Raw genomic sequence first — 14467 nt, forward strand, 5'->3', positions numbered from 1 at the left:
CACTAAGATTTTCGCTTGAGCGGCGATAACAAAAAAAGATAAACACAAAATACACTAAAAAACAACAACAACACCAACAACATAGCCACTAAACAAATGTGACCAAGAGAACAGATGCATTTGTGGCTTTTTGCATTGACCCGGACTTGGAGCCGGACACAGACGACCGGCACAACATGACATAAGAACAACAAACATCCCAAACGGAAGCCGGATGTATTGTCATTTATATACAATGGCATTGGTAGAGGCGGGAAAAGCTTCGCCTTATCGCACAGTGGCACAATGTCGATACTTCAAGTGTGCATTGGATGGACAAACAAAGCCATCTGCTGCGATTATACACACTTGTTCAACCGTTTATTCCCCACTTTCTCTCTCTCACTTTCTGCAGTTTCTTATACATACATCAGGCCATTTCTATGTATGCCCATTATCGATTAGTCGGCTTCTTGGACTCAGACTGGCTTTTTCCAATATACTTTTGCCTTACTGGCCGCTGCTTAGTGGTCATCGGAAGTTTCCTTTAGATTTCATGTGGCATTAGTTGTATATAAACGGAATAATACTCTTGATAGGATTTAACTGAGCGACACCAGAACATTCAAATTACCTGTCCGACTACAATGTAGTAATAAGAAGTAATTAAAATGTCACAAACAATTACAATTACTCAAACAAGGAAATTACCCATTCAATGCAGGATAGAACAATGGAAGACTTTTACTAAACTGAAGAGGGATTCGGCTTCAATCAATATTTAGGATATAAATGAAGATTGTTTGGTTAGTAAGTTTGTCGATCGAATTCCCTTTGACTATATCTGTCTAAGGCTGCCAAAGTATCAACATTTCTTAACTCCACACCAAAAACCACTTAACTCTTTCAGTTAACACTTAGACCACAAAGAAACACATTCCATGAGACATTTCATGTTCCATACCATAAAATCCCAACCAAACACAATATTGGTAGCCATTGGAACATAAAAGCATCGACTTTAGCAGTTGCTAACGTGTCAACATGCAATTGACACCGAAAATGACAACGTCTAGGAGGTTTCGCCCCTCCCCAGCAGCACGGGTTGACAAGGGACAAAAACCATTAGTGCTGATGCAACACACAACACACAGTGACTCGCTGACTGATTGTGAATGGCTGAACCAGTATCCGTAGTCTCTAGTCCCTTTCTCTTCCTCTTCCTCAGTATTCCTTCTGTCAGGGATTCAAAAACACAATTCAAACTCATACATCACGATGCTTGGTTATCTTCTGATAATGGAGATGCTAGAAATGGACAACTCAAAGACACATAACTCTGATATACACTAAGCAAGGACATGAAGCAGTTCGTTCGATATCGGAATATGATTAAAGTAATGAATTAAGTTTTCAAATTTCGGGAAAAAAAAACCATCTGCTACTCTGACATCGAAAGAAATTTTTCCAATAAAGCGAAGTAATCAATCATTTAAAATGAAACAAAATCATATTCAGCAAAACTAAAATTAAAGAGTTTCCCTTTGCTTTCTTTATTCATTAAAGTTTTGCCCTCTGTTTATTGCTACCTTTAAGTTTGCGTATTTATTAAATGAAATCTGCTTACACTTTGGCATTATGCAATCAAAATGAAATCAGTAAAATATTCATATTATAGATAGATAATATAAAACGAATATTCAATAAGCAAAACTTGTGCACCATCTTCAAAGTTTGTCTACGTGCGCAAAAAGCCAGAGAGAGAAACTTTTGCTTTGGCATTAATTTGCGTTAATTTTAGCTAAAGAAAAGGAAGGCCAAAAGCGTCAGTAGTCGTCGTAGCACCATTGCTATTGTAATTAAATTTGATAAATGATGGCCCGCAAAAGGCAACTTCACCCCGCCCACCAAAGGCAAAGGGGGGGTGCCTTAGTCCTCGTTGTCGATGTGCCGACGGCTGGCACGTAGCCAGCTGGCGAGCTGTTGGGCTCTTTGCAAACTGTTCATGTGTAAATGATCTGCGATTGGCTTGAATTGGATTGTGCTAATTTCATCGAGCTGTTGACACACACACAGACACACAGAAAGAGAGAGAATGACGATGACGACGACACTGACAATTATGCGAATGCTCGGCTATACACTTTATGAGCTCGTTAAGGTGTGCGTGTATGTGTGTGTGTGTGTTTCTTTCAGTGTCCATGTGTGCTCTAATTAATGGCTGCTAATTTATCGAAGAAGGCAACTGCAAAACCGAACAAAAAACAGAGAGAAAACGAGACGAATCCTTTAGCAAATTCATTTGCAACAGAACTTGATTAATGTCGGTGTTTATGCGGTTGTTGTTCTACTGTTTGGTCCTTGGACTTTTTGCGCAATGCCTGAAATTGTAAAATGGGCGGAAAATCGGTAATTAATTGGATGGCCCCGTAAAGTATGCAAAATAAAAGCCCAGACACAGCCCAGCCTTGAGTCTTCAGCGTATTAAGTATACGTCATGTTGTCTGTGTGTGTGTGTGTTTGGCTACCCAACTCAAAATAAAAAGCCGCTGCTGTTCAAATGTAAATTGCAAAGCATTTAACATTTGCCAACGAAGAAAAAACTCAGAGAAAAACAGATTTTAAAACAACTCAATTGGTTTTTAATTGCCAAATTAAACACTTAACCAAAGTGTTGCCAAAAAAAAAGAAAGAGAAACAAATCTCTGCCACAAAAAGGTTAAAGGAAACAACTTATTTGACAAGCTCAAATATGTTCAATAAAAATGGCATTTTCTTGTTGAAATTTTTGTTTTTTCATATATGCAATTTTATTACCCATAAATACTAAATGTCAGAGTTAACACACTTTTTTTTTGCTTTTTTGTCAGGCCAATCGATTTCTTGCATAGGGTATTCCAGTTTTGGTAACAAAATTGTAACAGTTCTTCGATTCAATTTAGTATAAATCAAATAAACATATCACATCACATATTTCTTCAATTCCATTATAAACCTGTCATCAAAAACAACAAACAAAAATATTTATGTAACTAAATACGTCTGTAGGGTCTCAAGATCTTATCGACTTCAATACCCAATGGCCAAGATGGATCACATTCTCGAGAATTAAACAGACATGCCTGTCTACTTTGAAGTTCCCAAACTGTAAGAGAATTTCCATGCAATTAAACATTACTTCAAATGTCCATCAAAGAGCTTACTTTGATTTTGTGTGCACATTATATTTCTCAATCTGCATTCATTTCGAAAAGTGCACGTAACTGTCCGTCTCCGATCTTTCCTATAAGCAGCGCAAACGGGAATATTCTGCGAGGTGCATAGCTTGGGACAACGTTCCGCTAATATAGCCAAGCAACTGATCGATAAAACAAACAATATAACCAGATAAGATCTCATCTCTATGAGCTAGATCACTTAATTAATCATCTTAGGCTTACAAGTGACTTATATACTGTCAGATGAATGAAACCAGACTAAACCCTGAAGGTAAATTTCCAGAGAAAGGGCAAATCATTGATCATAAAAACATTCATTGTCACAGAAGTTAAGTACAATAACAATTTTTATTAATAGCAATATCGAAAATATGTTTTAACGTGGCAACAAAGGTATTGTTTTCTTACACGTGCTCGAAGCTGCTAAACTGGAACACAAGATTGCCAGCTGTCAATAGTCGACTATCAACAGGCTTCTCCATAAACGATAAGTGAAATTGTATGCTCTGATAATAAAACTACAATTTATCTTCAGATAACCTTTTTATCAAACGGTTCTAGCTTAAGTTTTGCTATATAATCTTGATGACAAAGCGTTTAGTTAAGAAAAAACCAATTAATTGTTTATTGTACAAAGCAAATTTCAATGTCTTTTACATATCAGTTCAAAGTTTCTGGAAAAACCCAAAGTATCTTAAATTTAATTTCAAAAGATGTCTATCCCTAGGATAAGATTGTTAATAGGTTCTTCATTAGCCCAATTTTCTTAAACTTACAAAATTGGTAAGTAAAAACAGCAAATAGTAAAACAAATATAAGCGATTTGTAAATAAGTAAACGATTCAAACAAACTTTTATTTATAGTCTCTGTTGTAAGGGTATAAAGACTTCGTTATGTCCCTTAGTTATTATAAAGTTGGTATTTTTTTGTTGGCCATTTATAGCAAATGCGTTTATAAATTGCAATACCAGCAATGGAGAGTTTGTTTTTATTTACACAAAACATCAACCATTTATCATGTTAAAATAAACATTTTAAATTTGCATAAATACAAATGCAAATATCATGTAGACTAGGCAACAAAAAAACAGAAAACAAAAACTGTAAATCTGAATACAAAATCTAACAATAAAACTTACCAAAGTCATCAATCAATTAGATGATCAATCAAGGCCAACACAAAAAAATAACCATCATCATCACATTTGATGGAAGGTGTGAGATATTTAATTTAAGTTTCCTAGTTTCAGACGAGACCCAGAGGCTGGTGGAATGACTGATTGGCTGTAGGACTCTCCGTCTGACTGACTGATTGATGATAGGCTGGTCCACATCAAATGAAATTAACTAAAGTGTTAATTCGACAATATAAAAGCAACTGGCTAACCCTTTTTACCCCCCTTTTGCAAGTCATCTTCTTTACAAAACAAAATGTATCTTTAAGCAAAAACCTTAATTTTTGGGTTTTTTTTTGCCTTTGTTGAGAAACTTAACTTACACTTTTCTCGGCTAAGGGGAAAGTTTTTCGCAAGTTGCAAGTTATAATTGCCACCAAGATCCCCTTGCCACTAATTAATTGCCTTTGTTTGTTTGATTCCAAGTGACTTTTGGATAAATAATAGTTTTTGCTTTGCTATAGCAAAAGTTAAAGGTTTTTATATATTTATAGATGTTTGATTTTTGTTTTGCAACTTTTGCATTCCATTAATTAAGAATTGCATCATGAATCATAGATATACAGATCAGTGGCGGATGCATGAGGGGATTTTTCATTTTCAATTTAAAAATTTCAAATAAATTGTTTTGTCTCTATAGTTCTTTTTAAATTTGCCAAAGTCCAAATAAGTTACATATTTGTATCTAGCAGATCTTCGAAGTTTCGAGATTCATTCTCTCTTCCAAAATCTAACAATTTTAACCCCAAAAATCTTATTGCAAATCCGCTCCTTTATATGAACTCTACAGTTAAATCTTACAGTTTTTTTTTTCATAAATAAAGCAACATTTAAATACATTTTTTGATGAGCCATTAGAAAAAAAAATCCTCATTCTACAATAGATACAACGAAAACCCTCAAAGATAAATGTAAAGACATTTGACAGCATCTGCCCAAGTGAACTCAGATGGAGAGAACGAGAGGATTGTGGCTGGTTGGTGAGGGGAGGGGTAAGAAAATGGCATTCAGGCGTTAAAATTAACGAGTGTCACAATTTACGCATGTATGTGTGTGTGTTTGTGTGTGTGATTTACGACAACAATTTTCCAACTCCAGCTGGTGGTCGCCTCTTTTTCCCTTTTAATTTTTTGTCGCTTTTCTTGTTTTATTTTTTTTTATTTTTGGTCCGGCAAGGTCAGAGAGGAACAGCAACATGGAAAACCACTTGGTAATTGTAGACTGGCATTTTGGTAGCCACATTTTTATTACTTAATATTCTTGTTGTTGTCATTTATCAGCAGCCACAACAATAACAACAACAACATCAACGAATGTCCTCGTTATTGTCCTCACTTATACGACGTTCGCCTCGTTAAAATTAATTAACCTTGCATAAATTTTTTCATTAACCAGAAATATGATTGTATATGGGTAAAGCAAGTATACATATATATATATATATATGTATGTGTAGAGAATACCTATACATTACGGGCAAAGAACAAAAATGGCATTCTATTAAGTATATTTGTGTGTCCTTCAACGGTTTTCATTCTTCTTTTTTTGGCATTGTTTCATTGGATAATTAATTAAATGCATTCACATAGTTAATTTTTATTTCATCTCTTTTTTCTGTGTGCTTAACTAGAAGACAATCATTAAAAGAAAGAAAACTAGACAAGAACATTTGATAATTAGTAATGAAAAGATGCTTCTTGCCTGTAAAATGTTTGTTGAAAAGGAGTAAATGTTAGTAAGAATATAATCTTAATTGGTATTTTATTATGAGTGCTAAACAAAAAGGAAACTCACATTCAAATTGTCAAAGTTTCTATTTGATTTCAAAGAATTGCAATCATTAAATATAATTATATCTACGAAATTACATTCGCAATATGCTAATGGAAACTCAAACAGACTTTAGCCATGTTGTAGCCTGAATATCCTTTAGTCTTGGGAGGCATTGGACAGAGCCTTGAATCTTTTTGTAATAGAAAACGCTTGAATATCACTAATATGCCCAACCTTTTTTGCAAGGGTATTTTAATCACAATATGCAAGTTTCATCTACTTATACGACGAGGACAAATATTTGAGCTTAGTTTTGCGTGAAAATTAACCAACCCATAAGCCTGAAATGTATTTTAGACCAACAGAAGTTTCACCACAATTAGCCAGCCGCATTGAGAGCACTTAGTTAGTTAGTTAGTTTGACTAAGCTAATGCCACAGTCCCTACCAATGCGGTCTAAACGAAAGAGACCATCTATTTGTCTCAAACAAACTCCCATCCAAAAGACTTTCTGCTCTGCAGGTGTTCTTTTCTAAATTAGCCATTAAACAAATAGATACTCGTATGCAAAAACTCAAGTACTGCCATCAGCTAATTCATTGTCATTTATACTGCAGACACACACGCTCGGCACACACACACAAACACACACACACACTGGGTTGTCAAAAACGTGTTGGAATTTCTAATGGAGCTCCCCCTTCAAGGCAAAAGGAACAAACTGATATTGTACAAAAGGATGACACTAAAATGATGCCAGACAGTTGACAGCTAAAAGATTGCAAATTTTCACATATGCATGGCCTAAATTTTGTTCTAGACATTATCATAGAGACACCACGTACAGTGGAGCAATTTTGTCTTTGTCGAGTTGCAACAAGATTATAAAATGCTTCATAAAACGTGCTAATTTTGTGCCATTTTCATTCAAAAATTTGAAAATGGGACAAAGTTGGTGCTTTTTTTTCGTGACGTTTTTATATACACATTGTGGAGAAATTGTGTCAATTATTTCTCATTTAAATGCAATTATCTGGCATGTATATACATATATGTATATTCATGGTTGTATATATCTAATTGTATAGGGAGGCATTTGTATATTTGGTTCGCAGCCGCCATTGAAATTATCTGCGGCTTCTAAGCGTTTTAGCATTTTTCTCTCAACGCGTAAATCATTTTAAGTGTGACAATGCCATGCCACACACAATGCCACATTCCACAAGGCTGAGCGGAGAAAGGGGTCCAAAAGGGGATTCACTTACAAATTTTTTTAATTTCAGCTTTAAATATTCATTTTGAATGGTTGACAATGATATGCAGAACTTTGACTCTTTGTGGCAAGTCTAAATATAGGTAAATCCATATGTATCTTGAGCTGATTTACATTTGACATTGAATTTTTTTTTACTTTTCTTCAATAAAGGCATAACTTTCCCCATTTCATCAACTGATATTAAATTATGTCACTAAGTTGACTCTAGAAGTAAACTAAACTTTAATGTATTGTGTTTTTAATCTTTTAGTATCCCTTACAGAGATTTTTGAAAGGTAAAGACCTCTTTCGCTAAGCATTTCTTTTTTTGGATAAGATAAGAATCTGATCTAATTAATGTATTGGTAGAATCTTTTAAACTATGTTTCAAGACTCTTGACTATATATTCAATTGCTTACAAACAGTTTATTGTTATAAAATGCATCTTTATTTATTCTCTCCATCCATAAAGGGATGCATTCAGTTGCATCCTTTTGTTTTTTTGGAAACTTATCCATATATGTTTAAGCCGCGACATACACACAAAATACCTAATCTAGACATTTAAAAATGCATTTTTCCATACTTTTTATTAGTTATTCAAAAATCCAAGCTTTTACAACCGAGGGTTATCTTTTATCCACAGGACATTTCACAAATTTATTTATATTTTCCAAAGAGGCAATGCTCACACTGCTTATTGCATGCTTTAGGAGACACTTCCTTTGTAATTTGTAAAGAAAATTTCTAAGAACCCAAACTTCGTATTTATCAACTGATCTGAAAGAAGAATCTGCAGCTGACTCCCTTTTAGCTACGCCCATGACATGACAATGTCGGCATTCGCTATGTGGAATTGTGTATGGGTTATGTCTGCATTCAGCCAACTTATTTTGTTGTACCGCACAGTTGAAATATTTGAACATAATTTAGCTGTTCTAGTTTTTTTTCTCTACACTCTTTTGACTATTTCTAGTGTTGTTTTTTTTTTTTTTGTAGTTTTTGTTCATATTTTCCTTTTTTGCTGTCGTCTGCCATTTTCATACTTATTATTGTTACCCACCATGCAATTCATTCTTTCTTTATGCCTGTTCAGCAATTTTCTCTCGTTTTATTTTCCTTCTTTTTTTGGGAGTGGAGGGAAATGCAGCCGTTTAACGCTTTCTTCTATCATTTTTGGAACATTTTTTTCATTTTTTTTTTTTTTTGAGCTTCTTTTGCACAAATCTTTGAAATATTTTAATGTGCTTTGCGTTTGGATTTATGTAGAGAATGAATGAAACTGAAAGATAGAAGTAGAATAAGTCGTTGCTTTCACTTAATATCATGCCTTAACCGCATAGTCCCTGCAGATAATGCGCTGTTTTATGTACTTGATTCGCGAACGTTTGACTTTTGGTCCCTCATAGTGGTTAGCTCGTGGTGCTAGCGGTGGCGGTGGTGATGGAGGAGGCCTAACCATTAAGTGGCTTTCGCTTGCAGCTGATAAATGAGGCCAGTTTTGGTTTCGGTTTGTCTAAAGGGGGGACTATAAACATTTTGGTTCGGTTGAATGAAATATGATAATCTTGCGGCTAGTGCTAAAGGGTCCATAAATCGTATAGGCTGACCTCAAAATGCAAAGGCAATAGGCAAAAGCCTGAGAATATGTATTAGTTCTTTTGAGCATACTTTTCGGTTAGCTTAGAGAAACAAATGCTTAACATAAACTTTTTTTAATCCGTTCTGCTTCCCTTCTTTGGATTCTTTAGCCGGATATCCATGAATATTTTCAACAAAACAAAACAAAACACACACACACACACACATATGGGTACAAAAAGTTGACCAAAAATGAGAATTGAAAAAGGTACGCAAAAAAAATACAAATAAAATGAGCAAAATTAGTTTCTACTACAAAGAAATTTCTATACACTTACTAAGTACAATTTCTGCTCTAAAGTTTCTATTTCCTTTTCATTTATTATCCTTTAATTTACAAAAATTATTTTGATAATCTTTTAAAGGAACTTAGATTTAAAATAAAACGGTTAATGGAAATGGAGCAATATTAACATTTTTAATGTGTTTTTCAAGGTCTTTTAATAGGTCTTTCACTTTTTCTAAACGCAAAATTTGGGTAATCTTTTCCATGGGTAATCCAAAAAGGACAAATAGCTTTCTATGCATTATAATCCTGAATCCTTAAAGTCCTTTTTGAGCAACTTTATCATAGTTTTCCTTAACCCTTTATTTTGCTTTACTCAAGTCTTTTTGGATTACATCTATGTACTTTAAAACCCTCTAACTATATAATAAAGAAGATTTTTTTCGTCTATTTTGTTCAAAAATCATTTGACAGTAAAGAAAATCAAACTCAAGTATCGAAAACAGAATACGTATTGACTCAGTGACCACAACAGCCAAAAGTGAAAACTCCAAAAGGCTCACTGCGAAATGAATTGATTTAACATCTTGTTGATGTCACTCAAACATAATTTCCATTCACATATACGCACTTGTAGTACGATTTTTTATGTAGAGTATAAGAAAACTGTAGAAGAGGAGCTCCTCCTAGACCTCAGCCAAGACACGAGCCTTGTAAAACGCTTCAAATTGTTGGCAAAACTGGCCAAAGAGACAGAGAAAGGGGGAGAGAGAGTGAAAGAGAGAGAGTAAGAGTGGCAGCTGCACTTTGCCTGTGCCACGTAAGCGCAAATTCCGTGCCATAAATCACGGGTAAACAATTTTTTCTTTCACCTAGGTGAAAAAGCTCTGAAAAGGAGAACAACCCCAACAACAAAACCAAACAAAATACGTAAAAACAACAAAAAAAACACGGCAAAACCAAGAACGCCGTAAAATTTCAGCTACAAAATAGTTGCGTAACTGGCCAGCAACGAGGTCAGTCAAAAAAAGAAAGCACAACCAACCGGTCAAAAGGAAAAAAAAAGCCTGGGACACAAATCAACAGCAGCTAAATTGAACGTCAACATGACTTTGATTGTTCTATGCATGTGTGAGTGAGTGTTTTTTGTCTTTGTATGCGAGTATCTCTATGTCTGTGTGTGTGTGTGTGTGTGTGTGTGTGTGTGTGTGTGGGGTTGGATGAATATCAGCTTCAGCCGCTGAAATGGCAAACAAACCCACACATAGACAACACACACACACTAACAGACAGCAAGAGTTATCAAGAGCAACTCGTCCTGGCTGCCAGCAAGAGTAAAAGCAAGAGCCACTCATCAGCACACGTGCCAACAGTAAGGCCCAGGCATCAGCCAGTTAGTCCCAGTCAAACATAGTTGAAATTCTGGCTAACAATTCAAAAAGCTAGCCAACAACCACAACAATCCATATCCAAGTGCTCCGTTGTCGATGCTGATGCTGATGCCATCGCCGACAGTTGGCAGCTGTTTCCTTAAAGGCCCAAAGAATGGATTTTTTGCTTTGATGCCCCCCCCCCCCCCCCAAACAGAGAGCGACAGAGAGAAAGAGAGGAAAAATGCGAATATATTCCAAAATGTCAGTCACAAACCATGTGCAAAGTATCTTGTCGCCCAGAGAGAAAGACAGAGACAAACAGAGATAAAGAGGGAGACAGAGACAGTAATATGGCAATTTCTAGGCAAATAAACACCTTGCTCAAGCAATAATTCATTACATATACCATTTTGCAGATTTCGAGTGTTCTATCTGGCCCCATGATATCAGAGATATATGGCCTTAAGGATTGTAAATGGAGTTTATCATGTGTCGTATGATATTCTTCCTTAGGCAATCATATTAAATTTAATGGATCTCTAAAATTTTTCAACCATATGAGTAACATGAAAATTGATTTGGAACAATTGTTTAAGCAGAAATTACCTTGATAAGACTATGTTGATTAAAAACTTATTATTTTCATACTTGATTAAAGGTAAACTCAATTAATGATGCTAACATTAGTTAAACGAACTTAAGGATCTCAAGCAACTCCAAAAGAAGAAATCATTTTCAATAGACAAAGATGTCATTTTTAATCAGAAAACAAACTGAAACTTTATAAAATGTTGGCGGGGATGTTAAAGAAGCGTTGAAAAATAATGCAAAATTCCCCTGAGCCTAAGTTAAATGAAAGTTTGATAACACAAAAAGGATATGATCTCCATCAATCTACAACGAATAATGTCGTCTAGATCCACAAAGTATTCTTAATATCTTTTAAAAGTTTTCACTGTGTTAAAGTATTCGTTTGTCTATATCAAACTATTGAAAATACATGCAAGTTTAGTTTCTACAGTGATTTTCAGTTTATGAAAGGGTCGAAAGCTGCTTGAAATCCACACCTCTGGCATATATGCATACATATATGTAGATGCAAATGGATGTAAAGGGGATGGAAGCAACGAGGCGGCAATAAAACGGTTTGCCTTTTGCAATTTTTTTCGGCTTTCAGCGAGTGTCATGCTCTGTCGCGTAGCCAGCCCCCAAAATGGATGTAATAGAAACATTGCAACACATAGAAGTGGCAAGGGGGCCACCACTTCTTCATTATTTTAGTTAGACGTTTCTACATAGAACATAATAGGCCAAGATTCGATAATTATTTGAGTCAAAACTTTACCTTTTTACGAACAGTTCTATCATAAAGTAGTTATGCTTAAAGCATCAGAAAGTATATTCGTAAAAATTTATACATATTTATATATATTTTATTCCTAAACAACAATCCCTTATTGAAGAAGAAACTTTGGTGATGGGCAATATGAGTTCCACAAACAATGAATCCGATTCCACTTCAGGATCTGTCTCAGATAGCGAGGATATAGTAGAGACAAGTACGAATTCAAATGCCAATGAACAAGAACTGGATAATACACCCAGTACTAGCAATAAAAAGCCTCGAACCCCGAAACGTTCCGTTATTAGTCAAATTGCAAAGAAACGTGCTCTTTTGAAGAAATCGCATAACCGAGCCAGCTACTACAAGTGTCCAATCTGTCAGGACAATGCCGCCGAAAATCATCCATTTTCCACAAATTGTGGTCATGTCTTTTGCCGAGTGTGCATTAAGCGCTGCATTTTTATGTTCCACAAATGTCCTTTATGCAGGAAGTCATTAACCTTCAAGAAAATAAGGCCCATCTATATTTAAAGGACGATCCTAGTCGAACAGCCAGTAACCTATATCGCAAAGAAGCCAAAAAAATAGTTTTTCTAGTTTCTGTTTACAAGTTCAAAACTCAAATAATTGGAATTAAAAAAAATGTTTCCATGTTCCTTGCTGCCTACACGTCCATGTTTTACACCTTTTCGTCTAGATAGAAACACTGATTTTAATTAAGCCATCAAAAAAGATGACACACAAAAACCACGAATGGCCAAAGGCCTACAAAATGCAATTAAAATGTTTTATCAAAGTGTTAAACTTTAAATAATAAAATGCAAACGGTTGGATTTGCACTATCAATTAACATATGTACATGAAATATGCAAGCCTAATGCCATGCCAACGAAAAGAACCCATTTGGCCAATAAAAAAGAGCTTAAAACTAAGCCAGAGATGGTAGATAAAATGAAATTTTGACAGCTGGGTCATCAAAAACAGACAATTTGCAGTTTGAGAACATCTTTTGAATGGCTTGAATTGGTTAAAGTTCCCAAAATGTATCTATGATTAATATTAATGACCGAGGATATATACATGTGAGGCCATAAAAACGAAACTTGTATGGCCATTAAGCCATAAGCCATAAGCCAAATGAAGCAACTCTGCCAGAGACAAAGCCACCGCCAGAAAGACAATGCCTGCTGCTACAACATTGCAATGGTCTCTTACAAGTTTCCTGCGGCATAAACATAAAAAACTGCAACGATAACAAGAACATTTCCCACTGAGAAATGTGGCATTACGATGAGGGACATATTCGTCGTTTATGGTCCTGTAGGCCGAAACGAGAATTTATATTGGATGTTGTAAATTTTTACAACTTGTCGTGTCTCCCTGCCAGCCTGCCTGCCTGACCTGACCTCACGTGTAAAAATTTCGTATGGCAAATTGCAAAATTTATGGCTTGACAAAAGTTTTGTAACGAATCAAAAAAAACCTCCTCACTCATATACAAACATACATATGTGTATGCATGTGTATGCGTGCATTTCGTTAGCTGTTTCAAGTTGTTGTTCTTGTTATTGTTTATTGAAAACTTTGTGAAAATTGAGTTCAACAAAACTAAAACTCTCCCAGGACCAACCTTGCCAGGATAAACAAAAATATGCTTGTTGTTCTTGTTATTGTTTGGTTTTTGTTTGAAAGTTTTGACTCTTGCGGTTCACTTGATTGATTGTGAAACGAAAAACCAAACAAAAATTTCACTTGATTGATATAAATGACTAAATCTATGAGATTTATTTAAACATAATCTAATGCTCACTTCTGGCCAAGCATCCTGTCAATTAGTTAACCCGAGTGCTGGGCCATCGATGTCGATCTACCAATATGCCATTATTTCCTGCAAATTTTCGAGCAACGGAAGTCAGCGATTTGCCGAAAGGCAAGTATCATTGTCACCCACTCAACCCAACGCACAGTGGCTGCTGCAGGTTTGTGTACTTGTACGGCGTGGTCTTTCGTCTCGACGTCTCACCGTTTAAAAACTGACTCCAGCGAGAAATCTAAAAGTTCAGTTTTTTTTTCTCTTAGTTGCCTTTTATTTTATTTCATTTTATTTTTTTTTCATCTTAGCCAGAATGTCGCTGTCATAAGGAAACTAAGGATTTCCGTTTTGGCTTCGCTTCGGTAAGCTTTATAAAAAAATTTTCAGATGTTGTGACAGAAAAAAACAAGAAATGACACAGAGAGAGAGGGAGAGGGAGGGAAAAACTCACTCACATACAGAGGAAAATTATGTAAAAAGTTTGTCGGGCACGTTTAGAGTCTCGGGGCTCTCGGCTACTCTTCTTCTGGTTATTAGTTGGTCACAGCTGCTTTCCTGTAGGGGCAACCATTTTTCATTAAGTTTTCGCGCCATATTGCGACTCATGCACATATAACATGTATATATATATATATTTTATTAGTATCTTGGCAATTGTCTGTCTCTG

At 35.4% G+C, this 14467-nt stretch overlaps 2 protein-coding genes across 2 annotated transcripts in view; one reads left to right on the plus strand and one right to left on the minus strand.

Moving 5' to 3' along the window:
* LOC6648175 overlaps nucleotides 1-14467 on the minus strand; it is a 33861-nt gene that overhangs the window by 8810 nt on the left and 10584 nt on the right. The gene's annotated exons all lie outside the window — the stretch shown is intronic.
* Nucleotides 12011-12837, plus strand: LOC124462132 (E3 ubiquitin-protein ligase complex slx8-rfp subunit slx8-like). Its single transcript, XM_047013692.1, has one exon. It carries the CDS (start codon nucleotides 12120-12122, stop codon nucleotides 12516-12518), a length of 399 nt encoding a protein of 132 aa, XP_046869648.1. The 5' UTR covers nucleotides 12011-12119; the 3' UTR covers nucleotides 12519-12837.

The sequence above is a fragment of the Drosophila willistoni genome, chromosome 3R (assembly GCF_018902025.1).
Source record: "Drosophila willistoni isolate 14030-0811.24 chromosome 3R, UCI_dwil_1.1, whole genome shotgun sequence".
Lineage (NCBI taxonomy): Eukaryota > Metazoa > Arthropoda > Insecta > Diptera > Drosophilidae > Drosophila > Drosophila willistoni.

Excerpts from the sequence above, each read along its gene's own strand:
- LOC124462132 (XM_047013692.1), top strand. The coding sequence starts at position 12,120 with ATGGGCAATATGAGTTCCACAAACAATGAATCCGATTCCACTTCAGGA.